Raw genomic sequence first — 27,898 nt, 5'->3', positions numbered from 1 at the left:
TACATATGTATATCTTGAGGGGTTGGGCTCAGCTACAAGTAATTGGAAACACCTAGTCTTCCTGAGAGGAGGAAGGTGCTTATTCTCACACCGAAGGACCGGGTCAACACAGCCCCAAAACATGCAGCAGAGAAACAAACTCCATGTTCTTTTCAGTAGCAGCATTGTAGATGTCATGGTCAACCAAGGACATATACTAGCACTATTAACAGCATAAGATATTTCCTATATAATTTAGAACTTAATGCAGATGTAATCTAGACAAGAGGAGAATCAGATATAAACATAAAAGTATGAATCAGTTTCATGGTGGACACAAGACAGCTTACAGGAAAATCCAAACTCTGATGGATCTTTGATGTGCAATTTGTGAAGACAGCAGTGGAAACTTATACCTAAAAAATGGAAGTTAAATAGTTGGTGGTGGTTTTGAGTAGTCTCTTGACTGGAAGGGCAAAGATTTTTTTTTAAAATGAGGTGGAAGATGGTACCTCTTTCTCCCTATGTGGTAGGTACCTCTTTCTCCCTATGTGGTAGCTCTACAATATGACTAATTAATGCCTTCTTCGCTTTGGCTTTCAAAATCTCACACTATGGGGCTACTAGTAATGTCTAATGGAACCACAAAGGCATAGATTCTAAAAATCTAGTTCCTAACACTACCCACAGGGGTGTTATTTCCAGCTCTATTTTTTTTCCTACTTAATACAGGTCTCTCTTCTGAAATAAAAATCTATTCACCTAATGCAAGTCAAATAAAAAAACAGCAAAGGCTGAAATATGAAAATAATTCCCATGAAACTAAAATCTTTCATAAACTTGACATACTTAAAAATTTATTCTGTTTAATTAGAATGAAAAATGGAAAAAGTATCTAATACCCATCACCCCGCATAAGGAGTTTTGTCATTATGAAAGTAAGAATATATATATCATGGAACAGAAATATCCAGGAACTATCAAAAAAACCAGTAGGAAAATCCCAACAAATACCAAACATTTTTTTTTCCAATGGCCCTTTAACATGAAACAAAACATTATTAAAAGTTAAACCTAATTGCATATTAGAAGTAAACTTGAATTCACCCATGTATCTTACAAGCTTCAAAATGTAGAGACAATGTTATTAACTGACTAGATGCCCAGTGCATGAAAATTCATGCACTGGAGCGGGGAGTCCCTCAGCCTGGTCTGCTCCCTCTCACAATCCAGGAGCCCTCAGGGTGGGAGGTAACCTGGCTATCAGGGGAAGGTGACGCCCCCATCACCTCTGCTGCTGCCACTGCCAGTAGTGCAAGCCTCAGCCTGCCTGGTTACCTGAGCCTTGGGCAGCCCTGGGCAGCTGGGGGGCTGAGGAGACTGGGGACTCTGGAGGCAGGCGTCCGAGTGGGGATGAGGGGATTGGGTGCCACCATCTGTGGCTGTGGGTGCCGCCATCTTTGAGGGCCGTGACAGTCAATTAGCATATTCCCTCTTTATTAGATAGGATGGTAATACAGAAAAAGGTCTTCCTTGATTAGCAATGAAATCATCTAACACAAGTCAAAAACTTGTTATAAGTCCTTATGAACATCCTGATATTATACCTCACAGTCCTTGATGGTTTGTGCTCCTTATTAGAATTCATTAATTATTCACTACCTATTAATATTATATAATTATTTAAAGACAAATTGTAAAATTATTTCACCTCAATATTTATTTCTAAAAGTAACTGATGCTTAGCCAAAACCAGTTTGGCTCAGTGGATAGAGTGTCAGCCTGCGGACTGAAAGGTCCCAGGTTCGATTCTGGTCAAGGGCACGTACCTTGGTTGTGGGCACATCCCCAGTAGGAGGTGTGCAGGAGGCAGCTGATTGATGTTTCTCTCTCATCGATGTTTCTAACTATCTCTCTCCCTTTCTCTCTGTAAAAAATCAATAAAATATATTTTAAAAAATAAAAATAAAAGTAACTTATGCTTAAACAACATGAGTTTGAAATGTGCAGGTCCATTTTTCTGCAGAATTAAAATGTAGACCTGTGCAGTTTCAAACTTGGGTTGTTCAAGGATCAACTGTATTTTCAATCTTTGGTTTGGTATTCATCTATGAAGAGAGCTAGCTTAGGTTACACAAAAATTTTCAACTGCGTGGAAAACAGGTTCCCTTAACTCCTGAGTTTTCTAAGGATCAACTGTAGCATAAATCCCATGTCCAAATGTGCACTTAAAAAACTGATAAACATAATTTGCTATTTTAATAACAGCTCTCTAATCTTGAAAGTTTTCTAGAGCATTATAACTAAATTAATTTATGTCAATCCTCATGTTATTTGCTTTTTTATTTTTCAGTGGGAGTTTTCACATGTAAGGATGTAGGCCAACTGAAGTCTTTCCCACACTATTTATATTCAAGAGGTTTTATCCAGTGAGTCCTTTCATGCCTTTGAAAAGAATAGGGATGACTAAAGGCTTTCCCACATTCTTCACATTTATATGGTTTTTCTGTAGTGTGCACTCTCATCATGTGTATTCGAAAAATTTTGTTACAAATAAAGGCTTTCCCACATTCCTTACATTCATAGGGTTTCTCTCCAGTGTGAGTCCTTTCATGTCTTTGTAAGGAACTGTGATCTCTGTAGGCTTTTCCACATTGTTTACATTCATAGGGTTTCTCTCCAGTGTGAGTTCTTTCATGTCTTTGATATAAACTAAGGCAAGTGAATGCTTTCCCACATTCCTTACACTGATATGGTGTTTTACCATTGTGCATTTTCAAGTGTCTTTGAATGGTGGTACGACAAATGAAGGCTTTCCCACAATGTTTACATTCATAGGGTTTCTCTCCTGTGTGAGTCCTTTCATGTGTTTGTAAGGAACGATAATATCTGAAGGCTTTTCCACACTTCTTACATTTATAGGGTTTCTCTGCAGTGTGAGTTCTTTCATGTATTCGAAGATTACTAGGAGTACTGAACACTTTACTACACTTTTCACATTCATAGGGTTTCTCTCCAGTGTGAGATTTTTTGTGTATTTTTAAGAAACTGTTACATCTGAATGCATTTCCACATTCCTTACATGCATAGGGTTTCTCTCCTGTGTGAATCCTTTCATGTATTTGCAAGGAACTGTAATATCTCAAGGCCTTTCCACATTGCTTACATTCATAGGGTTTCTCTCCTGTGTGTGTCCTTTCGTGGGTTTGTAAGGAACTATAAAATCTAAAGGCCTTTCCACATTCTTTACATCCATATGGTTTCTCTGCACTGTGAATTCTTTCATGTTTGCGAAGACAACTGGGAGCACTGAATGCTTTGCTACATTTTTTACATTCATAGGGTTTCTCTCTAGTGTGAGACCTTTCATGTGTTTGTAAGGAACTGTAATATCTGAATGCTTTTCCACATTCCTTACATACATAGGGTTTCTCTCCTGTGTGAGTCATTTCACGTGGTTGTAAGGAACTGTAAGATTTGAAGGTCTTTCCACATTGCTTACATTCATAGGGTTTCTCTTCAGTGTGAGTTCTTTCATGTATTTGAAGATGACTGGGATAGCTGAATGCTTTATTGCATTTTTCACATACATAAGGTTTCTCTCCAGGGTGATTCCTTTCATGTCTTTGAAAACTTTTATAATATCGGAAGGCTTTTCCACAGAGTTTACATTGATAGGGCTTCTCTACAGTGTGGCTCCTCTCACATGTTTGAAGAAAAAGTGAAGAACTAAAGGTTTTCCCACTTTCCTCACAGTTATAAGGAGCATCTGCAGTATGTTTGATCATGTGTCTTTGAGGGCTTTTGAGCCACCTGAAGGCTTTCCAACATTCCTCACATTTATAAGCTTCCTCTCCATTGTGATTTATTTCATCAAAAAACTGAATATAAGTGAAGGCTCTCCCACATATACTACATTTATATGGTTTCTCTCCATATTTCTGATACTCAGAGGTCTTGTGTCTAGTTTGACATTTGATGTCCCTATTATGGGATGAATGATGCATGAAGATTTCCCCACATGCATTGTATTCCCATGGTTTTACTCCAGGAAGAGATTTCGTCAGATTGAGATTTGGAATAAGGCTTAAGTTTTCTCCACATTGACTACCCTCCTTCCTTTTGCAGCGCCTCTCTACCATTTGACTTCTGCAAAAAACAAGAAGCACATTATTAATTACTTTGTTAATAATTTTATACTTGTTAGTAGAATATTTGGACTACATTTTTATGATTTACTGCTAAGTATAGGTTTACTATCTTGACCAAATTGTTGGACATTGAATACACCAAAATCTCTGCAAGACAACTTCAGTCTTACTATTATCAAAAAAATAACCTTCATATTTAGCTTTATGAATGCTCTTTGCATGTAAACTATTTTTTTTTTTTTTGCAAACACTACACATCTACCTCACATATAAAAAGTACTTTAGCCCTAGCCGGCTTGGCTCAGTGGATAGAGCGTCAGCCTGCGGACTGAAGGGTCCCGGGTTCGATTCCGGCCAAGGGCACATGCCTGGGTTGTGGGCTCGATCCCCAGTGGGAGGCGTGTAGGAGGCAGCCAATCAATGATTCTCTCTCATCATTGATGTTTCTCCCTCTCTCCTTCTCCCTTACTCTCTGAAATCAATAAAGAAATTCATCATCTAAAAATTTTTTTAAAAAGTACTTTAGTAAAAAATTTCTGAGAAGTAATTTGAAGCAGGATTAGTTTAGATTGATTTTTTTCATTTGTTTTCAATATATAGATTTTTTATTTCAGTGAGGTAAGTAGAGGGAGAGAGAGATAGAAACATCAATGATGAGAGAGAATCATTGATCAGCTGCCTCCTGCACACCCCCCACTGGGGATCGAGCCCACCACCAGGGCATGTGCCCTGACTGAGGATAGAACTGTGATCTCCTGGTTCATAGGTTGATGCTCAACCACTGAGCTGGGCTGAGAAAATTGTTCTAAAATTTTTATAGCATAACTGGTTTCTCATCTGAGACACTGCTTTCTATTGTGAATGTTACTCACCTGTGTTTACTCCCCTGGTTTTTGTACTGATTTTCAATTTCATGATCTTCCCATTTTTCCCCTAAAAATCAGACCAAGAAATAGGATTCCAAAGTATTAGAAATTGTAGAAAAATTATTAGATTCTAGTTCTATAATGAGCTGTGACTATGCCTAGTTTATTCATCAATGTCCTCTATTCTTACATTACATGTTAGCACAATGTTGATGGATAAGAAACTTATCCTTCAGATGAGGAAGTAAAGGGTAACTTGTCATCCTTACCTATGGAGGCCAGGTTCCTGAAGGTTTCCCTCATCACATCTTTGTAGAGTTTCTTCTGTAAAGAATCCAGTAAGGCCCACTCCTCCACACTAAAGTTCACAGCCACATCCTCAAATGTCACTGAGTCCTAAAACATCACAAATATGTGTATAGTAAAATTTATGAGATGGACTGCACTGGACACCTAGACTTCATTTACAGGAAGTTACATATGATTCTGTCATCTCCAAACGTATATGCTAAGACTTCATCAACAGAAACTTACACTCTGTCCACAATTACTTTCTCATAAATACCATCACGAACACATGGAAATTATTTATACATTTTTACCATGATCACATTATATTTTATGTATTTCTTCTAATGGCAGGGTTCAGAGCATGTTGGGAATAGAAAGAAATGCTATAGAAATGAAACGAATATTGTATTATCATTTTAAGATAATAAATTCCTTATGAAAAAATGTTTTTTAAATTATTTAAATGATTTCAGAGAGGAAAAGGAGAGGGAGAGAAAGATAGTAACATCAATAATGAGAGAGAATCATTGATTGATTGACTGCCTCCTGCATGCTCCCCCTACTAGGGATCAAGCCCATAACCCAGGCATGTGCCCTGACTGGGAATTGAACCATGACCTCCTGGTTCATAGGTCAATGCTCTATCACTGAGTCACACCGGCTGGGTAGAAAAAAAACTTTTAATCTTTTTTCCTTATTACCACTTACAGTACTCCATGAACCATCGGATTAAATGTGCATAAGATTTCTGGGAATAAATACATATTGAATAAACGTATTTGCTTTTTGTTCTATTGCCATCATTAAACATGAGTCCAGAAGGCCTATGACAATGCTAGCTTTAGCAAGGTCTAGGTAGTCATATCATCTTAAATTAGTTCTCCAGATCATTAAAAGTCATCAGATGTAGCTGGCTGAATAACATTCATACAGATCAGCACTGCTTTTTTCTTGTGTAATATTTATTACAGACTCATTTCTTCCTTTCTCTCTCTGTCCAATATGATGGCCCAGAAAGTTAGTCTTGTACCATCTATCTATGGGGATATATTCTGAGATATGTATTGTTAGGCAATTTCATCATTGTGGATACATGTAGAATGTACTTTCACAAATCTAAATGGCATTGCCTACCAAATACCTGGGCTATATGGCATAGCAGATTGATCCTAAACTACAAACCTGGAAAGCTTGTTATCTTACTGAATACTACGGGCAATTATAAGACAAGGCTATTATTTGTATTTCTAGATAATGCCCTCCCTTCTGTCATTTCCAAGCTCCCCTGTGTAGGGGAGACTGCACCACAAGATACCCCCAGCACACCTACATAAAGCCATCCTTTCAAAATTTGGTGATGTAGCTGGTCTACCTAGTACATAGAAACAAACATGAAGAGATAGACAAAATGAGGAGAAAGAGGATTATGCTACAAGCAAAAGAATAACTCAAAACCCCAGAAAAAGAACTAAATGAAATAAAGACAGGCAATCTACCAGATAAAAAGTTGAAAGCAATGGCTACAAAGATGGTCAACAAAATTGGAGAATAAATAAACTCAGGGAAAACTCCAACAAAGAGATAGAAAATATAAAAAAAGAACCAATCAGAACTAAAGAATATAATAATTGAAATGAAAAAAATACACTAGAGGGAATTAATAGCAGATTAGATGATGCAGAAGAGTGAATCAGTGAACTGAAAAGCAAGGTAGTGGAAAACCCTAACTGAAACAGCAAAAAGGAAAAAGAATTTCAGAAAGTGAAAATAGTTTAAGGGACCTCTGGGACAACATCAAGTGTATTACCATTCTCACCATAGAGGTCCCAGAAGAAGAGAGAGAGAGAGGGACAGAAAAACTATCTGAAGAAATAATGGCTAAAAACTGCCCTAACCTGGTGAAGGAAACAGATATCCAAGTCAAAAAGCACATAGGTCCCAAACAAGATGAACTTAAAGAAACCACAAAACACATAATTACTAAAATGCTAAAAGTTAAAGACAAAGAGATAATTTTAAAAGTTGCAAGAGAAAAGCAGTTTAAAATCATGTGTATCTGGAATAAATTAATTAAGAGACATACACATGCACAAAGATGTGAAATATATTGTTAAAAACATAATATATGGGGGGGATAAGTAAAAAATGGTGCTTTTAGAATATGTTGAATTTAAGCAACTATTAACTTAAACTACTATTAATATAGGTTGTTATATGTGAAATTCATGGTAGCAATAAACCAAAAACCTGTAACAGGTACACAAAATAAAAAGAAAGGCATCCAAACATAACACTACAGAAAGTCATCAATGCACAAAGGTAGAAAACAAGAGAAGAAGAAAGGAACAGAGAACTACAAAAACAACCAGAAAACAATTAATAAAGAAGCAATAAGTACATACCCATCAATAATTACTTTAAATGTAAGTGATCTAAATTATACAATCAAAAGACACAGTGGCTGAATGAATAATAAAAACAAGAGTCATACATATTTGCTTATAAAAATTACTTCAGATATAAAGACACACACAGACTGAAATTGAAGGGAAAAAATATATTTCGTGCAAATAGCAATGAAAAGAAAGCTGGTGTAGGAATACTTACACTACGCAAAATAGACTAAAACAGTCTCTAATAAAAGCCAAAGAAAGGCATTACATAATAACATTTATGCATCTAAGATAGGAATGCCTAAGTACATAAAGCAAAAATTACTCACTGTAAAGGGAGAGATTGATAGTATGACAATAACAGTAGGGGACTTTAACAACCCACTTACATCAATGGATACATCATCCAGACGACCAACAAGGAAACACTGGCTTTAAAAGACACATTAGACCAGATGGAATTAATAGATATTTACAGAAACATTCCATCCAAATATAACAGAATACACAATATTTTCAAGTGCACATGGAATATTTTCCTGGACAGAGCACACATTAGACCACAAAACAAGTCTTAGTAAATTTAAGATTGAAATATCAAGAATTTTTTGTATTGAAATATCTTTTCTGATGACAACAGTATAAAACTAGAAATTGATTGTAAGGAAAAAAACTGGGGAAAAAAACACAAATATGTGGAAGCTAAATAACATGCTCCTAAATAATCAAGAGGTTAACAGAGAAATCAAAGAAAATATCAAAAAATATCTGAGACAAATGAAAATAAAAACACAGCATTCCAAAACATAGGGTGTCCCAAAAATGTATACATACACTTTGAATAATTATAAAGGCAGTGTTTATTAAATTACATTTCATTGCCCCGGTTTGGCTCAGTGGATAGAGCATCAGCCTGTGGACTGAAGGACCCTGGGTTTGATTCCAGTCAAGGGCACATGCCCTGGGTTGCAGGCTCGATCCCCACTAGGGGGCGTGCAGGAGGTAGCAGATCAATATTCTCATTATTGATGTTTCTCTCTCTCTCTCTCATCCTCTCCCTTCCTCTCTGAAATCAATACAAAATAAATAAATAAATAATAAATAAAATATATTTCATTTTCAAAGTTGAGCTATTTAGCTGTTAAAATGTATATATATTTTGGGGAGGACATCCTGTATATGGGGCAAAGCAAAAGCAGTTCTAAAAGGGAAGTTTATAGTGATTCAGAACTACCTCAAGAATCAAAAATTTCAAATAAACAACCTAATCTTACACCTAAAAGAACTATAAAAAGGAAGTTAGCCAAAACCGGTTTGGCTCAGTGGATAGAGCGTCAGCCTGCGGACTGAAGGGTCCCGGGTTCGATTCCGGTCAAGGGCATGTAACTTGGTTGCGGGCACATCCCCAGTGGGAGGTGTGCAGGAGGCAGCTGATCGATGTTTCTCTCTCATCGATGTTTCTGACTATCTATCCCTCTTCCTTCCTCTCTGTAAAAAAACCAATAAAATATATTTAAAAAAAAAAAAAAGGAAGTTAGTAGAAGGAAGGAAATAAAAAGATCAAAGTGAAAACACATGAAATGGAGAAAAAATATTGAAAAGATCAATGAAACTAAGATTACTGAAAAAATAAAATGAACCCTTACTTAGCCAGACTCATCAAGAAATAAAGAAAATAATAACCCAAATAAATAAAAACATAAATGAAAGAGACGTTACAACTAACAACACAGAAATACAAATAAATCATAAGTGAATACACCAACAAGCTGGACAACCAATATGAAATGTATAAATTTCGAGAAACACATATGTTCAGCCTAAATCAGGAAAAAAAATAGAAAATAGGAATAAACAGATAACTAGTAACAAAATTGAAATCAATAATGAAAGAAACCCCAAGAAACAAAAATCTAGGACCTAACAGTTTGCTGAATTCTACCCAAAACTTAAAGAATTATTACCTATACTTCTCAAAGTATTCAAAAAAATTGAAGAGAAAGGAACACTTTAAAACTCATTCTACAAGGCCAGCACTACTCTAACACCAAAACCACACAAAGACACTACAAAAAAAAAAAAAAAATTACCAGCCCTGGCTGCTGTAGCTCAGTTGACTGGCCACCATCCCAGGCATCGAAAGGTTGCTGGCTTCCGGATTCCTAGTCAGAGCAAAAGCCCAGGTTTCAGGTTCAATCCATGGTAGGGGGTGTGCAGGAAGCAGCCATTTGATGTTGTGCTCTCACATCAATGTTTCTCTCTTCTCCCTTCCTCTCTAAAAATCAATAGTCTATTCTTAATATATATATATGTATATATGTGTGTGTGTGTGTGTGTGTGTACTCCATCTATGAACATAGATGTAAAAATCCTCAAAAAAATATTAGCACACCAAATTCAATAATACATTAAAAGGATCATATACCATGATCCAGTAAAATTTATTCCAAGGTTGCAAAAATGGTCCAATATCCACAAAACAAGAATCATAATACACCACAATAACAAAACAAAAATAAAAACCTTATAACCATCTCAATAGATGCAAATAATCATTTGACAAAATATAATATCCATAAAACTTGCAAGGAAGTGGAACTAAATAGAACATATCTCAATATAATAAAACTACATATGACAAACCCAGAGCTTACAAACTCAATGGTGAAAAGTTAAGAGCTTTTCCCCTAACATCAGGAACAAGACAGAATGCCCGCACTCACCACTTTTTAAAAAAATACAATATTATATTAGTTTCAGGTGTACAACATAGTGATTCAACATTTATATATCTTACAAAGTGATCACCACAATACTGTTAGTAACCATCTGTCACCATACATAGTTATTACAAAGTTATTGACTCTATTTCCAGTGCTGTATATTACAACCCCATGACTTATTTTATAATTAGAAGTTTGTATTTCTTAATCCCCTTCAACTTTTCTGCCCATCCCCAATCCTTCTCCCCTCTGGCAACCATCAGTCTGTTCTCTGTGTCTAGCACCTCACACCTGTCAGAATAGCTATGATCAAAAAGTCAGCAAATAACAAGTGTTGGCAAGAATGTAGAGAAAAGGGAACCCTTGTGCACTGTTGGTGGGACTGGAATTTGGTGTAGCCACTATAGCAAACGGTATGAAGTTTCCTCAAAAATATTAAAATTAGAACTACCATTCGAACCAACAAGTCTACTTTTGGGTATTTACCCAAACAAAACAAAAATAATAATTCAATAAAGATATTTGTACCCCTATGTTAATTACAGTACTATGTACAATAGATGTGATACATACACACACACACACACACACACACGGACAAAATGGAATATTACTCAGCTATAAAAATAATAAAATCTTACCAGTTACATAAACATGGGTGGAGACAGAGATTTTATGCTAAGTGAAAAAGTCATACCAAGAAAAGACAAATACCATATAATTATACTTATTTGTGGAACTTAAAAAAAAAAAAAAACAACCTACCAAAACAAAATAGAAACAGACTCATAGAACAGAGAACAAATGAATAGCTTCTCCCAAAGAAGAGTTTTGGCTGAAGAGGTGAAAAAGATTAAAAAAAATAATAATAATAAGTAAGAGGTCCAGACTTCCAGTTATATAATAAGTCATTGGGATGTAATTTATAGCATAGGGAAAATAGTCAATAATATTATAATAAGTTTATATGATGATAGTTGGTTAATATACTTGTTTTGGTTATCACATTGTAAAATACATAAATGCAAAAATCACTATGTTGTACACCTGAAACTAATATAATATTGTATGTCAACTATAATTTTAAAAAGTAAACATTTCTTTAAACTGAAAAAGAAAATACCTGCTCTTTAAGGAGTGACCATCTGATGGGCTCACCTCATTCATGAGTATAATCAATCACCCTAGTATACTCCCCTGTCCCACCAAGACTCACCCTAATGTTAAGGAGAACCCAGCCTGAGTCACACCTTCACTCTACACACACACATAGACTCCAACCAAAACCACTGTAAGGAGAGCTCCATTCTCAAACTCCTGCTCCCAAACAACAAGGAATGACTAAAACTGCCAACTCAAAGTCCTCTGAGCACAGAACCCAGGCTCTGTGAGGTCAACAATGCAACACAGGGCAACAGAGATCAGGGGAGGGGCTCCGCAGCAAGCAGCAGCACCCACAGCAGGAGCCTCCAGGTTCTTATCTGCCTGACAGATAAGGAGGACAAGGGGAAGAGGGAGGGGTGCGGCTTAATTTTCAGTAGTCAAATATCAAACACATGGAGCCTGACCACTTATGACAAGAACAAACCCAAGTAAGAAAAACAGGCATTAGCTCTGGCCTGTTTTTATATAAATAGGGGGTAATATAGAAGTGATTGAAACTATTGTGTTGTGGATGGCTAACTTACAGCGCTGCAGTGGACCAGGATATGTGGTCAGGAAGTCTTCTTGTTGATTTCTTAGAAATTTAATCAGCCTTCCTTCCAATGCACTACTTATTTAAAATAAGGAGAAAATTATATATATATATATATATATATATATATATATATATATATATATATATATATATCCTATATAATAATCCTATATAATAAAAAGGTAATATGCAAATTGACCCTAACAATGTAACGGCTGGTCGCTATGACATGCACTGACCACTAGGGGAAGATGCTCAACACAGGAGCTGCCCCCTGGTGATCAGTGCACTCCCACAGGGGGAGCTCTGCTCAGCCAGAAGCTGGGCTGACTGGCAGTGGCAGGAGCCTCTCCCACCTCTTCGGCAGTGCTAATGATGTCCGACTGATGGCTTAGACCCACTCCCAGCCACAATCAGACATCCCCTGAGGGCTCCCAGGCTGCCAGAGGGATGTCTGACTGCCAGCTTAAGCCCAATCCCCCGGGGAGTGGGCCTAAGCCGGCAGGTGGACATCCCCCGAGAGGGCACAGGCTAGGCTGAGTAACCATCCCCCGAGTGCGTGAAAATGCGTGCACTAGAGGGGGGATCCCTCAGATTGGCCTGCCCCCTCTCACAGTCCGGGAGCCCTCAGGGGCGGGAGGCAACTCGGTGATCAGGGGAAGGTGATGCCCCATCACACCTCTGCTGCTGTCAGTGCCAGCCGCGCAAGCCTCGGCCGGCTCTGGGCAGCTGGGCAGCCACCATCCGAGGCTTGCCTGCACCTCAGGCCAGCCCTGGGCGGCTGGGGGGCTCAGGGGGCTGGGGGGCTCCGGAGACAGGCACAGAGTGACTGGGCGCCACCATCTTGTGGCTGTGGGCGCTGCCATATTTGAGGGCAGGGCAGTCAATTAGCATATTCCCTACTTATTGGCTGTGTGCACCACCATCTTTGAGGGTGGGGCGGTCAATTAGCATATTCCCTCCTTATTGGCTATGGGCGCCACCATCTTTGCGATGGTGTGAGAGTCAATTAGCATATTCCCTCTTTATTAAATAGGATTATTAAATATGATATATATATATACCATTATTTCCTATGCTTAATCATTATTTTAAATTAATTTTTACTTTTAAAAATTAATTTAATTTTAACTTTCCTCTACAGAACACCACTCTAAGATGTAATCCTTTAAACACTAAAAAATATAAAACTCCAGACCATCAAAAATTCCCAAATTTGCCCTAGCCAGTTTGGCTCAGTGGAGAGCATTGGCCCGAGGACTGAAGGGTCCCGGGTCCGATTCCAGTCAAGGGCATGTACCTTGGTTGTGGGCACATCTCCAGTAGGGGGCGTGCAGGAGGCAGCTGATCAATGTCTCTCTCTCATCGATGTTTCTCACTCTCTATCCCTCTCCCTTCCTTTCTGTAAAAATCAATAAAATATATACATATATATTTTTTTAAAATTCCCAAATTCCTTTCTGGTAAAAAGCCAAGGGACATTCTAACAGTTTGTCCACTGTATTTTACACCTGGGATATTTTTGAGATTGAGTAGTATATTATAATGCATGAGGGGTTTGCAATAAAACCCTGAAATGAACTAGAAAATTCAAATATATCCTTAATTTTTGAGTTTTCTTACTACATCAATGAAAATAAAAATTCAACTGCTTTTTCCTCACATCCATTCAAACAGAAATTCTTTTAAATGTCAAATTTCTTTAGAATCATGGACATATAAAAACTGACCTAAAAATGGAAAAATCACCTGAGAACTTAAAAACACCCTTCTCCCATCTTCAGGCTCTCTTCCATAATAAAATCAAAATTATATTTGGTTCCACACGATATCTTTCAATCAACTTACATATTAAAAGCACAAGTATTAATGAAAACTATATTCAAAGAGCGGCAATATTCAATGGAGAAAGGAATCCAATGAAAGTAAACAGCAATACTGGCATCAAGAAAGGTAAGCAGCCTGCTTCCCTACAGTTCAGAAGGAAACCCACACTCAGAAAGTAGAATGTTTCCACTAAGGACACCCCCTACTGAGATAAACCCCCTGCAGTGGGTCAGCCCCTGGGGAAGGACATGGGTGACACCTGAGTAGCCCCAGGAGTGAACACTGGGAGCTCCACACACGCTCCCCTCTCCTGTAAGCATGGAAATGCTCCCTCCCTGAGGCTTCCATTCTCACAGGTGAGGCAACTCTCAGCCTGATTCAGTTTTAAGTTTTGATCCAAATGAATCCCCAAATCCATAAACCTTTTGTCCACGAGACAACACCTGATCTGCATAGACCTTCTCAATGTCTACAAATTATACTCTGAACGCAAACCTCAACATAAAATCTAGAAATGGCTAGGACTAAGGATCCATCACCACAACCACAGAAAGGGCATCAGCACCCACCTCCACCCAAGGCCCTGCATTGCATCCCCACTTCCGGGGCTCAGCAGCTCTTCTTAGGAATCTACTTCAACAGTTCTGCTCTGCAAGGCTAAGCCCTGGGATTGTATTTTAAAACTCCCCAAAATAAAACAACCTCAGAAACTTACTACACCTGCTCAGGAAGAATGAAAGAAAAATTCTAGAAACGGAACGTAATACTGAAAAAAAATTTCCCCCTCAAATTCTCCTCTTTTTGCTTATTTAGAACTCTTTTATATTGTCTTTCAGGTTCTAGTGATTAATTACATTTTACTCCTATTAAAAACTGAGACTTAGCCAGGCCTAGGTGGCTCAGTGGTTGAGTGTCCACCTATGAACCAGGAGGACATGGTTCCATTCCTGGTCAAGGCACATGTCAGATCCCCAGTGTAGGGCGCCCAGAAGGCAGCCCATCAATGATTCTCTCTCATCATTGATGTTTCTCTCTCTCTCCCTCCCCCTTCCTCTCTGAAATCACTTAAAAGATACTATATATATATTTAATAGATATATATAATATTTAACAAAATGTTTTATATAACAAAACTGAGACTTAAGTCAGTAAGTGTTTTCAAAGTGATCAACCCAGGGAAGGGGCCGTGCTGATGGGGCACAACACCCAGGAAAGTTTCCCAAGAGGAACCTCCCCAGAGGGCTTCCCCTATGTCTGTGCCCAGGGAAGGTCCTGGGGGAGAGGAACGCGGACTTCATACGTCTTCTAGGTGGTTACTCTCGGCTTTCCTCTAACGCAAAATATCCAGACAAATAGAAATCTCTAAAGAAGAGCATTCCGTCGTTATTCCGTAAAAAACTTTTAAATGGGTGTCAATCCGGGGAAAAGGAGACATATGTAATACTTTAGACCATTAAAATTCTTTTTCAATAAAATACACAAAATATTGAGTCTGTTTGAAACGCACCCCGGAGGATAAATGATGCTGTGACTCGGGAGAAAGTTGGCTTTGGGAATTCGAGGACTGACCTGGAAATGCAGAGATTTATCGCCAGTTTCAGTAAAGGCCAATTTGGGGGACCAGGGTCCAGGATTTGAGACCCTGCTTCCCAAACATTTAAGAAAACTCATAAAAAGACGGTTCCCCCTGAGGAGAAAGGGGGGACTGGGGACCCCACAGACCACAGCCCCTCCCCTCCAAAGCCCCGCAGACCGAGTCACAATTGTCCCTGATCACCCTCCCCGTGGACCCCGCACCATCTGGGGGGACGCGGGCTGCCCACAGAGCCCGCGGCTGAAGTCCTCGCGCAGGGACGGGACGGAACTCCGGTCCTGGCTCCGGGTCCAGCCCCGCGCTGTGCGCCGGAGGGGACGCGGTGCCAGCGGAGCCCAAGCGGAAAGCGGACTCGGTCCGCAGACTCGGACTTGACCGAGGGGAGGCCGGTCCGACTACAGCCGGCTCCAGCCAGTTCCAGCCAGTTCCAACCAGCCCCTCCTCCCCGTGCCTCACCGTGCCCCAAACACTCACCATTTCCAGTTTCCTAGGTCTCCCTGAGTCCAGGCTAAACTTCCCCACGCGTGCGGATCACCGCGCCTCAGACCCTGCAACAGAAGCACCAGGGACCGTTAAGCACTGGCGACCAGCATTCCCGAGCCTGGCGGACTGTGAGAAGTCCACGCCCCTGTGGCGCCTCGCCCCACCCACCTGCCCCAGCAGCACCCCTGATTGGACAGTTGCTGATGACGCGCCCCCTCTGCCTGAGTGACAGCCCTCCGCAGGACCCTCGACTCAGACTCGAAACGACTTATTCCTGGCCTGGCTGGGGCTGACTGCACTGTATTTGCCCAGCGCTTTGTGAACACGTGGGAGCAGGTGTGCACAGGGAATTCCTGATTCAGTTTCCAAATGGTGCAAGTAAGTACAGAACACGAGGGTGTCCCCGGTCAGGTCACACTGGAACAAGAGGGTTTATGTTCTCTCCAGGTCCAGGGCTTGTGAGGGTCTCACTGCTTTCTCATCAATCAGCAAAGGCTGTCAGGCCACTCCTGGCACTGAGACTCCTTAGAAACACCGACACCTAAGGTGACCTCACCGTCTGTAATAAGGAGTCTGGCTCCATTTCGATCTTGGATGCTTCCCAGCAGTCCCTTCCTCACCCCCAGCCATTCTGTCCTTAAGAGAAAGAATTTAAGAGCACTTGGCTCTGGTGGGGAGTTGGAAGCCTGATGACCTAGCCAGGGTGCAAGAACTCTTAGTCTAACCACAGGGTGTGAGATGTGTTAAATATATATTTAGCTGTACATTTTACACTGGTAGGAAATTTAATTTACTTTTTGCCTCTGTCTCTAGAGATCTCTGAAATGTAAGCGACTAAATATCCCGAAGACAATTGATTTTTCCATTTTCATTGACATAAGAAAAACTATAAATGGTTATGTAAACTTGTGACACATGTGGAAACTTTCTCCTCTCTTCCAGCTTTATTGAGGTATAACTGACAAATCAAATTGTCTATATTTAAAGATCACAACATGATGATTTAATATATGTATACTAGACTGTATATTTGAAATTTGCTAAGTGTGGATTAAGCTTTCTCATCACACACATATACACAAAGTAACTGTGAAACAATGGATATTTTAATTAATCTGGAGGCACTTATATGCCTAAGTGATTGGATTGCAAAACTTTTAATGCATTTACTTATTTATATGAACAGCTTTATGATATACAATGAGTGGCCAGATTATTATGATCTCTGAATGCATAATAATCTGGCCACTCAGTGTATATCCTATATAATCATCATCATCTACACTAATAACAGAGAAGCATGCAAATTAACCATCACTCCGCTACGCCCACCAGCCAATCAGAGTGAGTATGCAAATTAACCAAACAAAGATGGCGGTTAATTTGCATACGCAGGCATGGAGCGAAGACTGAAGACAGTGTACAAGGAAGAGGGAGGGAAAGGGGAAAGCGGAAAGCGGGTTGGGGAGGCGGCAGGAGGCGGCTGTGGGAGGGAAGCCCGCCTTCCCGGGCTTCGCTCCCTTCTCTGCTTCGCTCAGGCCGCAGGAAGCCCTATTCTTGCAGGAATCTTCCTGCAACAGGCCTCTAGTACCTAATAATAGACAAACATGTAAATTGACCATACCTCTGCTATGCCCACAGCCAATAAGAGTGAGTATGCAAATTAACCCAACTAAGATGGAAGTTAATTTGCATACATAGGCGCCCAGCAGCCTGGGTTCCAGGAACTTTCTCGACACCCAGGCACCCAGGTCACTCTGAGGTAGGCCCCATGTGGGTCCTGAGCAACCTGGAAAGGGCTGAGCCAGGGGGCTCCTGGGCGGGGGCGGAGCCTGGGATCGGAGGGAGCTGGGGGTCTCACTGCTTTCTCATCAATCAGCTGCCTTCTACACGCCCCCTCCCTGCCCCCGGCACATCCTCCTACTGGGGATCAAGCCTGCAACCCGTGCATGTGCCCTGACCAGGAATCGAACCAGCAACCAGTGCCCAGGATGACGCCCAACCAACTGAGCCACACGAGCCAGAGCTAGGAAATCCTTTTAATTGCTTCTGACGTAACTCTCACATTGTAATAACCTTAACCCTACTAACTTTTCTCCCCTCCATTAGCCACAAAGTCCCCTCATGACTGCTTAACACTGCTGATCACCTACTGAACCCTCGTAATAATCTGAATCTGCAGGAAACTCCTCTGGGAAACTCCTCATGGTTCACTGATGCTTCTTATGCAAAATGGGACAATGGCAAGATTGTGTTGGATATATAGTATAATATCAACACCCTCTGATGTGACTGAAGCGACATCTTTGCCTTTGGCTACTACAGCCCACAAGTTGAATTACATGCCCTTGCACAAGCCTGCATCCTAGCCAAGGGCAAGACAGCCAACATTTATACTGATAGTAGATATGCTTGTGGAGTAGCTCATGACTTTAAAATGCTGTGGAAGCAACATGGCTTTCTTACTTCCACCAGAAATAAATATAAAATGGTCCGTAACTTTGGGAATTATTGGATGCTATATTTTTACCTGCTGCTTTAGCTTTTATTAAAATTCCGGGACATTCTAAACCTGACTCTCTGGGAGCTAGGGGAAATCACCTTGCTCACATTTCCACAAGGAAAGCTGCTTTTAAAAGGATCAACAGCAGTCAAACCTCTGTCGTGGTCCAAAAGGATATTTCCCCAACTGGTAACTGAAAAAAACTGGCTAGAGAAACCCAACAATTCGCCTCAGGGAAAAGCAAGATTAAAAAATCTAAGAAGTGTTGGTTTAATACAAAGAGAAAGCTCTGGTTCGGGCCAAATAACCACCCAGTCCCACCAGAGATTCTAAAGTTCCTACTCCTAGCTATTGTATTGCATTAAACTACTGATCCACTGACAAATGAGAGCATTCATGAACCAACTTCAGTGGAAACTATTAATAAGGCCGCAAAAAGCACTCCTTACTTCACTTGTCCCACTTGTCCAAAGTACAACCCAGAGAGACCTGTTTGCACTACTAATAGACTTTTTATTTTTTTGTTAATCCTCACCTGAGGATATTTTCCCCATTGATTTTTAAAGAGTGGAAGGAAGGGAGAGAGGGAGGGAGAGAGAGAAAAAAAAAACACACCACATTGATGTGATTGATTGGTTGCCTCCTGTACATGCCCTTGACCAGGAATCGAACCCTCAACCCTTCAGTGCACCAGCCAACACTCTAACCACTGAGCAACACCAGCCAGGATGGCTCCCAGACATTTTAAAGTACCTAATGGACCATTGGAGGTTTAGTAAATGAATTTCATACAGTTTCCCAGTCTCGCGTACATAAGTATGTTTTAGTCATGATCTACATGTGTTCTCACTGGACTGGAGCTTTCCCTTGCAGACAGGCAGGCTACTGTGACTTCTGTGGCTAAAGTCCTTTTGGAAATGATTCCGCCTACCTGGAGAATCTCAAACTCCATAGGGAGTCTTACATATCAGGCATTTTGCTTGGCCGGTCTTACAACACTTTCACCATGCTTACCACGCTTAATCTTCAGATATAGGTAAATGCACTAAGCGTTCTTAAGACTCAACTGACAAAATTTTATAGAAAACCTCCAGAATCTCTAGGCAAAAACAATGTCACTAGTCTTTTTACTCTTAGGTCTACCCCTTTGGGAACTCAAAACTCTCACGTTTTGACATAATTACAGGACTTCCCATGCACTTGGCTCTTGCTTCTTTGAATCTATAGTTGATACTTTAATATTGTAAAGGCCTAATTGCTTCTCCTGAAAATAACTATGCTTTGCCCGGCCAGCATGGCTCAGTGGTTCAGTGTCGACCTGTGAACCAGGAGGTCACAGTTCAATTCCTGGTCAGGGCACATGTCTGGGTTGTAGGCTCAATCCTCAGTGTGGGGTGTGCAGGAGGCAGCCAATCAATGATTCTCTCTCATCATTAATGTTTCTATCTCTCTTTCCCTCTCCCTTCCTCTCTGAAATCAATAGATATATGAAAGAAAGGAAGAAAGAAAAAAAGAAAGAAAGAAAGAAAGAAAGAAAGAAAGAAAGAAAGAAAGAAAGAAAGAAAGAAAGAACCGTGCCTTGGTAGAGCAGTCTTTTCACAGTGCACACCTCCAAAAAGATTCCAGCTTTACCTGAAGGGCCCTAATAGGTTCTGTTGAATAACCTTTGTGATCCTAAACTCCAGGGACTATATCGTTAGATTTACATGTCACACCTAAAGAAGGCACCAAACTCCGTCTAGTAACCTGAAATGAAAGATGTCCAACAAAATTGAGGAAGGTGGCATCTGAAGGAGACAACTTTTCCACAATGATTGAACCAAGCCTGTACAATGCACTAGGGATTTGGGCCTAATCTACCAAATATATTAGGATTTTCAAAGACATGCAAGTTTTGAGTAGTTTTTCTCATATCAATCAAAATAGGAATTCATTTGTCTTAGCAATAATACTGTGTAGCATTTACACTTTCAAAGCTCTATATGCACATACTTATATATAAATGGACCTAAAAATGAAAAATATATCTGAGAGCTCAAATATACCCATCTCATATTTTGGAGATCCCTTGCCTAAAAGGAATGAGTATTCTGTTTGGTTGTAGAATTTCTTGCCTAATTCCTATTGGATCTCTCAATCAATTTATATTTTCAATACCAAGAACTAAAAATTTTATACATTCACATAAAAAATACCACAAGCTGCAAAGGAAAACAAGTTCAGAGCTGCAACATATGATATTATAAGAATATTCAGCCCTAGCCGGTTTGGCTCAGTGGATAGAGAATTGGCCCATGGACTGAAGGGTCCCAGGTTTGCTTCCCATCAAGGGCATGTACCTGGGCTGCAAGCTTGATCCCTAGCCATGATCAGATGCATGCAGGAGGCAACCAATCAATGTGTCTCTCTCCCATCGATATTTCTCTCTCTGTGTCTCTCCTCCTCCCTTCCACTATCTCTAAAAATCAATGGAAAGATACCCTTGGGTGAGGATTAACAATAAAAAATATTTTTTAAAAGAATGATATTAATTATTATATGCAATGGAAGAAAATGTTTTATAAACAACTAGAAGCCCAGTGCATGAATTTGTGCATGGGTAGGGTCCCTCAGCCTGGCCAGTGATCAAGGCCTATTGGGGGGGGGGGGGACGCTGGCCAGCCGGGGGCAGGGACAGTGGGAGGTTGGCCAGGGGAGCCCCCCAGATCAGGTCCTGGGGGAGGGGCCGAGGGAGGTTGGCTGTGGGAGCACACTGACCACCAGGGGGCAGCTCCTGTGTTGAGCATCTGACCCTGGTGGTCAGTGTGTGTCATAGCAACTAGTCGACTGGTTGTCTGGTCATTTGGTCCTAAAGGTCACTTAGGCTTTTATATATATAGATTCATCATACCTGAACACTACTGGTATTCAAATGTAAGCCTTCGAATTTCATTTTAAAGCACCCTACTCCCACACAAAGGAGAAAGAACAGACCCTAGAGTATTTTCTTTTTTCTTGATATTCAGCTATTTCTTGCCTGTTTGGGAACATTTTATACTGTCTTTCAAGCTTTATAATCTTCAAAAAATTTGAATATTTGAAAAAGTGAAGCTCAGATAAGTGAGTAAACCTTTTCAAATTGACTATCCCACAGATAGTGCTGACAGGAGAGATCACCAGTAAATCCTTTTCAAATTGACTATCCCACAGATAGTGCTGACAGGAGAGATCACCAGTAAATCCTTTTCAAATTGACTATCCCACAGATAGTGCTGACAGGAGAGATCACCAGTAAATGTGAGGATTCATTCTTTCCAGGTTTTTTTTTTTTTTAATATATATATATTTAAATATATTTTATTGATTTTTTACAGAGAGGAAGGGAGAGGAATAGAGAATTAGAAACATTGATCAGCTGCCTCCTGCACACCCCCTACTGGGGATGTGCCCGCAACCAAGGTACATGCCCTTGACAGGAATCAAACCTGGGACCCTTCAGTCCTCAGTCCAATGCTCTATTCACTGAGCCAAACCGGCTAGGGCAGTGGTCGGCAAACCACGGCTCGCGAGCCACATGCGGCTCTTTGGCCCCTTGAGTTTTTAGCAAAGGCCAGCTTAGGAGTACTCTAATTAAGTTAATAACAATGTACCTACCTATATAGTTTAAGTTTTAAAAATTTGGCTCTCAAAAGAAATTTCAATCGTTGTACTGTTGATATTTGGCTCTGTTGACTAATGAGTTTGCCGACCACTGGGCTAGGGCAATATATATTTTTTACTGATTTCAGAGAGGAAGGGAGAGGGAGAGAGAGACAGAAACATCAATGATGAGAGAGAATCATTGATCAGCTGCCTCCTGCGTGCCCCACACTGAGGATCGAGCCCACAACCCAGGCATGTGCCCCTGACCAGAATCGAATCCAGAACCCTTCAGTCCACAGGCAACACTCTATCCACTGAGCCAAACTGGCTAGGGCTCTTTCCAGGTTTAAGATGAGGCCAAATTCAACTGTTCAAAGGATAAGCCCTGGGGACAATCATTTCTTCTTAAAACATTTTTTATAACAGTTTTCAATCCATAAAGGCCCTGTTTAATTTACACTGAGCTATATTAACTGATATTACTAAGGAATAAAAACCATAAAATCCCATTTTGTGAAGCCAATTAGGAAGTGGAGAATAATTATAATTAATTTAATATAATTTAAATGTATGAATTATTGGTTATGAGCTCTCCTGCTCATGGGATATTTTAGGACAATGGGTGCTATGACTATGACAAAGATTACTGATGCTTCAAGCCAAGTACACAAATTTGGCATCTATATTGTATTCAGTAATTCCCCTAAGATCATTAATTTACTGAGATCCCAGCTATAACTGTAATTTGAGACCTTACACTGAGTGATTGCATGAACATTTGTGAGTTACTGTGTTACAAGAAGTGGTAATTTTAATTCAAAATCTATGTTTTCAGAAGCTTAAAGTCAAGGAGCACCCTTTTATCTTTTGAAATTCTTTAAGATTTCTAGCTGGGTCAAATCGTGGCCTTCTTTTCAATAAATTTTTTTGCCCAGCCAGCATGGCTCAGTGGTTGAGCATCAACCTATGAACCAGGAGGTCACAGTTTGATTTCCAGTTGGGGCACATACCCAGGTTTGGGCTCGATTCCCAATAGGGGCGAGCAGGAGGCAGTCGATCAATGATTCTCTCTCATCATTGATGTTTCTCCTCTTTCTCTCTCCCTGTCTGAAATCAATAAAAATATATTTTTAAAAACAATAATAAATTTTTCTTTGCTTTTTTCTTTTATTTTTTTCCCTAATTTATATTTTAGGTCACTATAAAATTTACATATTGGATATCCCCTCTACCCTGATGGCTATCTTTTTACCCCAGAGAGACTCAAATTAGTGCCATGTGGTTAGGCATCACCTTCTCCACAGGGGAATGGTTGCTACAGGATTTCAGGACCTTGGGCTTAAGTCCTGTTTTATGAATCCCTTTACTGTGCCATAGTTAAGGCTATGGATGTTGTCCCCAGTAGCCCAGAAGGTCAGGATCTCTGTTGTAAGTGAGGCAAGTGCACAGTAGCAGCGCTTAAGGAACCCATTGAGCACTCTGGTATCAGAGAATGGACTCAGCCCATCACCCACCAGCTGCCTTCCCTGTCTCTTCTTTTTCACTCTGAAATAACTGCTCTTTAAGGAGGGACCATTCAATGCGCTCACCTCAGAGAGTACAATCATTCTCGTACCAACTTAGACCCCTCTAATATTAAGGCAAACCCAACCTCAGTCACACCTTCATTCTAAACACAGGTTCCAGCCAAGACATCAGTCCAGGACCTTCCATACTCCTGCCTCCAAAGGACAACAAATTATCAAAACTACCCACTCAGGGTCCTCTGTATATACATCTCAGGCTCAGTGAGGTCAGCAGTGCAGCACAGGGCAGCAGCAGCTCCCAGAGCAGGAGCCTCCAGGTTCTTATCAGCCTGACAGGTAAGGACAGGGGAAGAGGGAGGGGTGCGGCTTACGTTTTCAGGAGTTAAATATCAAACCCGCGGGTCCTGACCACTTACGACAATGACTGACATGGGTAAGAAAAACAGGCATTCCTACTGGCCTGGTTTTATATTTAAAAAACACTGATAGGAGCCCTCACTCAATGGTTAGAGTGTCAGCTTGAGCACCAAAAGGTCTTGAGTTTGATTTCCAGTCATGGGCACATACCTGGGACCTGGGTTGCAGGTTCTATCTCCCTCTCCACTCCTGCTGCCGCCCCCTGCAGTCAGAGCTCCTGGGAGAGGCAACCAGTCAATGTGTCTCTCATCTCTCTCACATCAATGTTTCTCTCTCACTCTCTCCTTCCTTCCTTCCCTCTCTCCCTCCTTCCCACTCTCTCTAAAAATAATGGAAAAAATATCCTCGGATGAGGATTAACAAAAAGAAATAAAAATACTGATAGGATAGGATGATGAAGAATGATCAAAGCTGGTTATTTGAGGGTGACCGGAGAAATAGTACAGAAGTGGAGCATGGTATGTAAGCAGGGAGTCTTCCTAGGAATTTGTTTAACCTTCCCATTTAGCATTTATTTAAAATGAAGAGAGAAATTTATATAAACCATATTTTCCTATGCTTAATTATTATCTTTACTTTTGCTTTTAAAAATTATTTTTTTTCTACATAGGCGATCCAAATATTTAATCCTTTAAACACTAACATATATAAAACTGTAGGCCATCAAACAAATCCCTTTCCAACTGAAAGGACAACATGCATTATTATAGTTTGTCCACCACATTCACTGTGGATATATTCAGAATTGAGTAGCATATAATAATACATTAGGGGTTTACAATTTAGCCCTGAAATGGACTAGGAATTTGAAAGATTTACATGAGCTTTGAGGCATTTCCTCATATCAATGAAAATAGAAAATCAATGACTTTTTCCTCACATGCATTAAAATAGGAATTCATTTTCCTTAGAAATAGTATAGACTTCTTTTTTCTTTCTTTTTTTATTGATTTTAGAGAGGAAGGGAGAAAGAGATAGAAACATCAATGATGAGAGAGAATCATTAATTGTCTGCCTCCTGCACTCCCCATACTGGGGATCTAGCCCACAACCTGGGCATGTGCCCTTGAAGGGAATTGAATCTGACCCTTCAATCCGCAGGCCGATGCTCTATCCACTGAGCCAAACCAGCTAGGGCTGGTATAGCCTTTTAAATGTCAAACTTGACAAGAGACACAGATATACAAAAATTGAGCTAAGGTGGAAAATGCACATCAAAACTAAAATACAGACAAACAAACTCAAATACACCCATCTCACACCTTGGGTTTTCTAGTACCTACACATATGGAATCAAAATTCAATTTGGTCCCACATTTTTCTTGTCTTACTCAGACCTTATCTCTCAATCAAGTTACATATTAAAAGTTCAAGTGCTAATGGAAACTAGAATTAAAGGGCTGCAATATTCAAGGAAGAAGGAATTCAATGAGAAAAAAACCACCCACAAATATTAGAATGAAAGCAGAGAATAGCTTCCTTAACTACAATGCAGAAGGAAAACCCACATTCAAAAAGTTGAACATATTCCTGAACTTAGGGTTTAGATCAGTGGCTCCCAACCTCTTTTTGGCCATGCCCCACCTAAGCATCTCTAAAATCCTGATGCCTCCCTGTGACATGTAATTCTTATTATTCAAAATGTGAACTCCTTATTCACATGGAGGAAGCCTAAAAAGGCCATTAACTTGGTCTAAACAAGCTTCCAAACAACATGGCATCCATGAAAGAGAAAAATAAAAGAACGAAAGGACAGTTGAAGTACTGAGGAAGAAATCACTAAGACATTGTTAAAATAATAATAATAATAATAATAATAATAATACGAAGTGATATTAAAAATAGCAAATGAAGTTTCAAAACATACTAGAGAACTGAAATGCATAACTGTGTCACACAACATATTTATATACTGTATACGAGGCCCCTAGAACCATAAGAAATGCAAAAAAAATCACTGTTAACTCATTCTCAAATTGCCCCCCCTTAAAAAACAAATTGCCCCCCGCCGCCGTGGGTGTGTACCCCACACTTGGAACCACTGGTTTAGAACCTCCAGTTGAGACAGAATGCTTAGAGTGGTCAGTCCTGGGAAAAAGTGGGCGGGGCACCTGAGCAGCAGCTGGAAAGAACTCGGGGAGCTCCACACACCCTCCCCTCTCCTGTGAGCATGGAAGTGCTCCCAACCGCAGGCTTCCATTCTCACGAGTGAGGAAACTCTCAGCCTGGCTTGGTTTAAGCTTCTGACCCAAATGAACTTTCATAAACCCATTGTCCACAGCACAGAACATCTGATCTTTACAGACTTTCTCCATATGCAAAAATTACACCCGAGTGCACGGTACACTGTCGATGCAAAACTCAAACATAAGATCTAAACATATCTATACCTAAAAAACCACAACCATCCTCAGAAAGGGCATCATCACCCTCTTTCCTTGTGCACCTGCACCCGCAGCGTTCCAGGGCTGTAGCTTCTCTCACTGTAAAGGCTCCTTCCACGGTGGGTGTGAGCAGGTAGGACACCTGCAGGGAGAGGCTCCCCAGGAAGGTCAGTGGGCCTTCAGGTACTTCCCTGTGCAGGCTCAGGGGCGCTTTATCTTGGGTCACTGACCACAGACTTCTGCTCCACACTGGAGTTGCTTAGAATCAGTATAAATAATCATTTAAAACCAGCATTTATGTGGAAAATAAGAAAATAGTAGGGCACTTCTACCAGTTCAAACAACAACAAAAAACACCCACAAGTACATATTCTTTTCAGAAAATAGGATGTCAGTTAATCATTATTTTCAGGAACAGAAAGAACTTGGTTCAGAAATAATTAATTGTATTAGAACATTTCTGCCCTGCAAGTCCAAGACCTTGGATTTATAAAAGAAAGATTCTGTAAAAAATGAAAGGTAGCCCTAACCGGTTTGGCTCAGTGGATAGAGCGTCGGCCTGCAGACTGAAGGGTCCCAGGTTCGATTCCAGTCAAGGGCATGTACCTTGGTTGCAGGCACATCCCCGGTGGGAGGTGTGCAGGAGGCAGCTGATCGATGTTTCTCTCTCATCTGATGTTTCTAACTCTCTATCCCTCTCCCTTCCTCTCTGTAAAAAATCAATAAAATTTATATATTTTTAAAAATGAAATGTAGCCCTAACCGGTTTGGTTCAGTGGATAGAGCGTCAGCCTGCGGACTGAAGGGTCCCAGGTTCAATTCCAGTCAAGGGCATGTACCTTGGTTGCGGGCACTTCCCCAGTACGGGGTGTGCAGGAGGCAGCTGATCAATGTTTCTCTCTCATCTGATGTTTCTAACTCTCTATCCATCCCACTTCCTCTCTGTAAAAAATCAATAAAACATAATTTTTTAAAAAAATGAAATGTAAAACTGGAGGGTTTTTTTCCCCCTGAGATCCACCTCTTTCTGGCATGTTTGGAACTATTTTATACTGTCTTTCAGACTCTCATGGTTAAACATATTTTACCCCTTTGAAAAAAAGGAGATTTTAAATAAGTGGGGGAGCCCTAACCGGTTTGGCTCAGTGGATAGAGCATCGGCCTGCGGACTGAAGGGTCCCAGGTTCGATTCCGGTCAAGGGCATGTACCTTGGTTGCGGGCACATCCCCAGTAGGGGGTGTGCAGGAGGCAGCTGATCAATGTCTCTCTCTCATCGATGTTTCTAACTCTCTATCCCTCTCCCTTCCTCTCTGTAAAAAATCAATAAAATATATTTGAAAAAAAAATAATAAATAAAATAAATAAATAAATAAGTGGGGGAAAAATCAGACCTGAGGGAGGCGCTGTGCTGAGAGGAAAGGTCAGCCAGACAAGTTTCCA

The 27,898-nt window shown here is 40.4% G+C and overlaps 1 protein-coding gene across 1 annotated transcript; it reads right to left on the bottom strand.

Annotated features, from left to right (window-relative positions):
• Positions 1–234: 234 nt before the first annotated feature.
• On the bottom strand, positions 235–16,155 carry LOC308251743 (zinc finger protein 627-like; the record flags this gene model as incomplete). Its single annotated transcript, XM_080675454.1, has 5 exons — positions 15,998–16,155; positions 5,266–5,392; positions 5,003–5,063; positions 3,482–4,128; positions 235–257 (listed from the first exon to the last, which is right to left on the bottom strand). The coding sequence occupies exons 1-5, from the start codon at positions 15,998–16,000 to the stop codon at positions 235–237; spliced, it is 861 nt and encodes a 286-aa protein (XP_080531580.1). The 5' UTR covers positions 16,001–16,155.
• Between the last annotated feature and the right edge of the window lie 11,743 nt (positions 16,156–27,898).

The sequence above is a fragment of the Plecotus auritus genome (assembly GCF_963455305.1).
Source record: "Plecotus auritus genome assembly, chromosome: 6".
Taxonomy (NCBI): domain Eukaryota; kingdom Metazoa; phylum Chordata; class Mammalia; order Chiroptera; family Vespertilionidae; genus Plecotus; species Plecotus auritus.
Note: the sequence above shows the minus strand (reverse complement) of the source record. Positions and strands in the feature narration are given on the sequence as shown.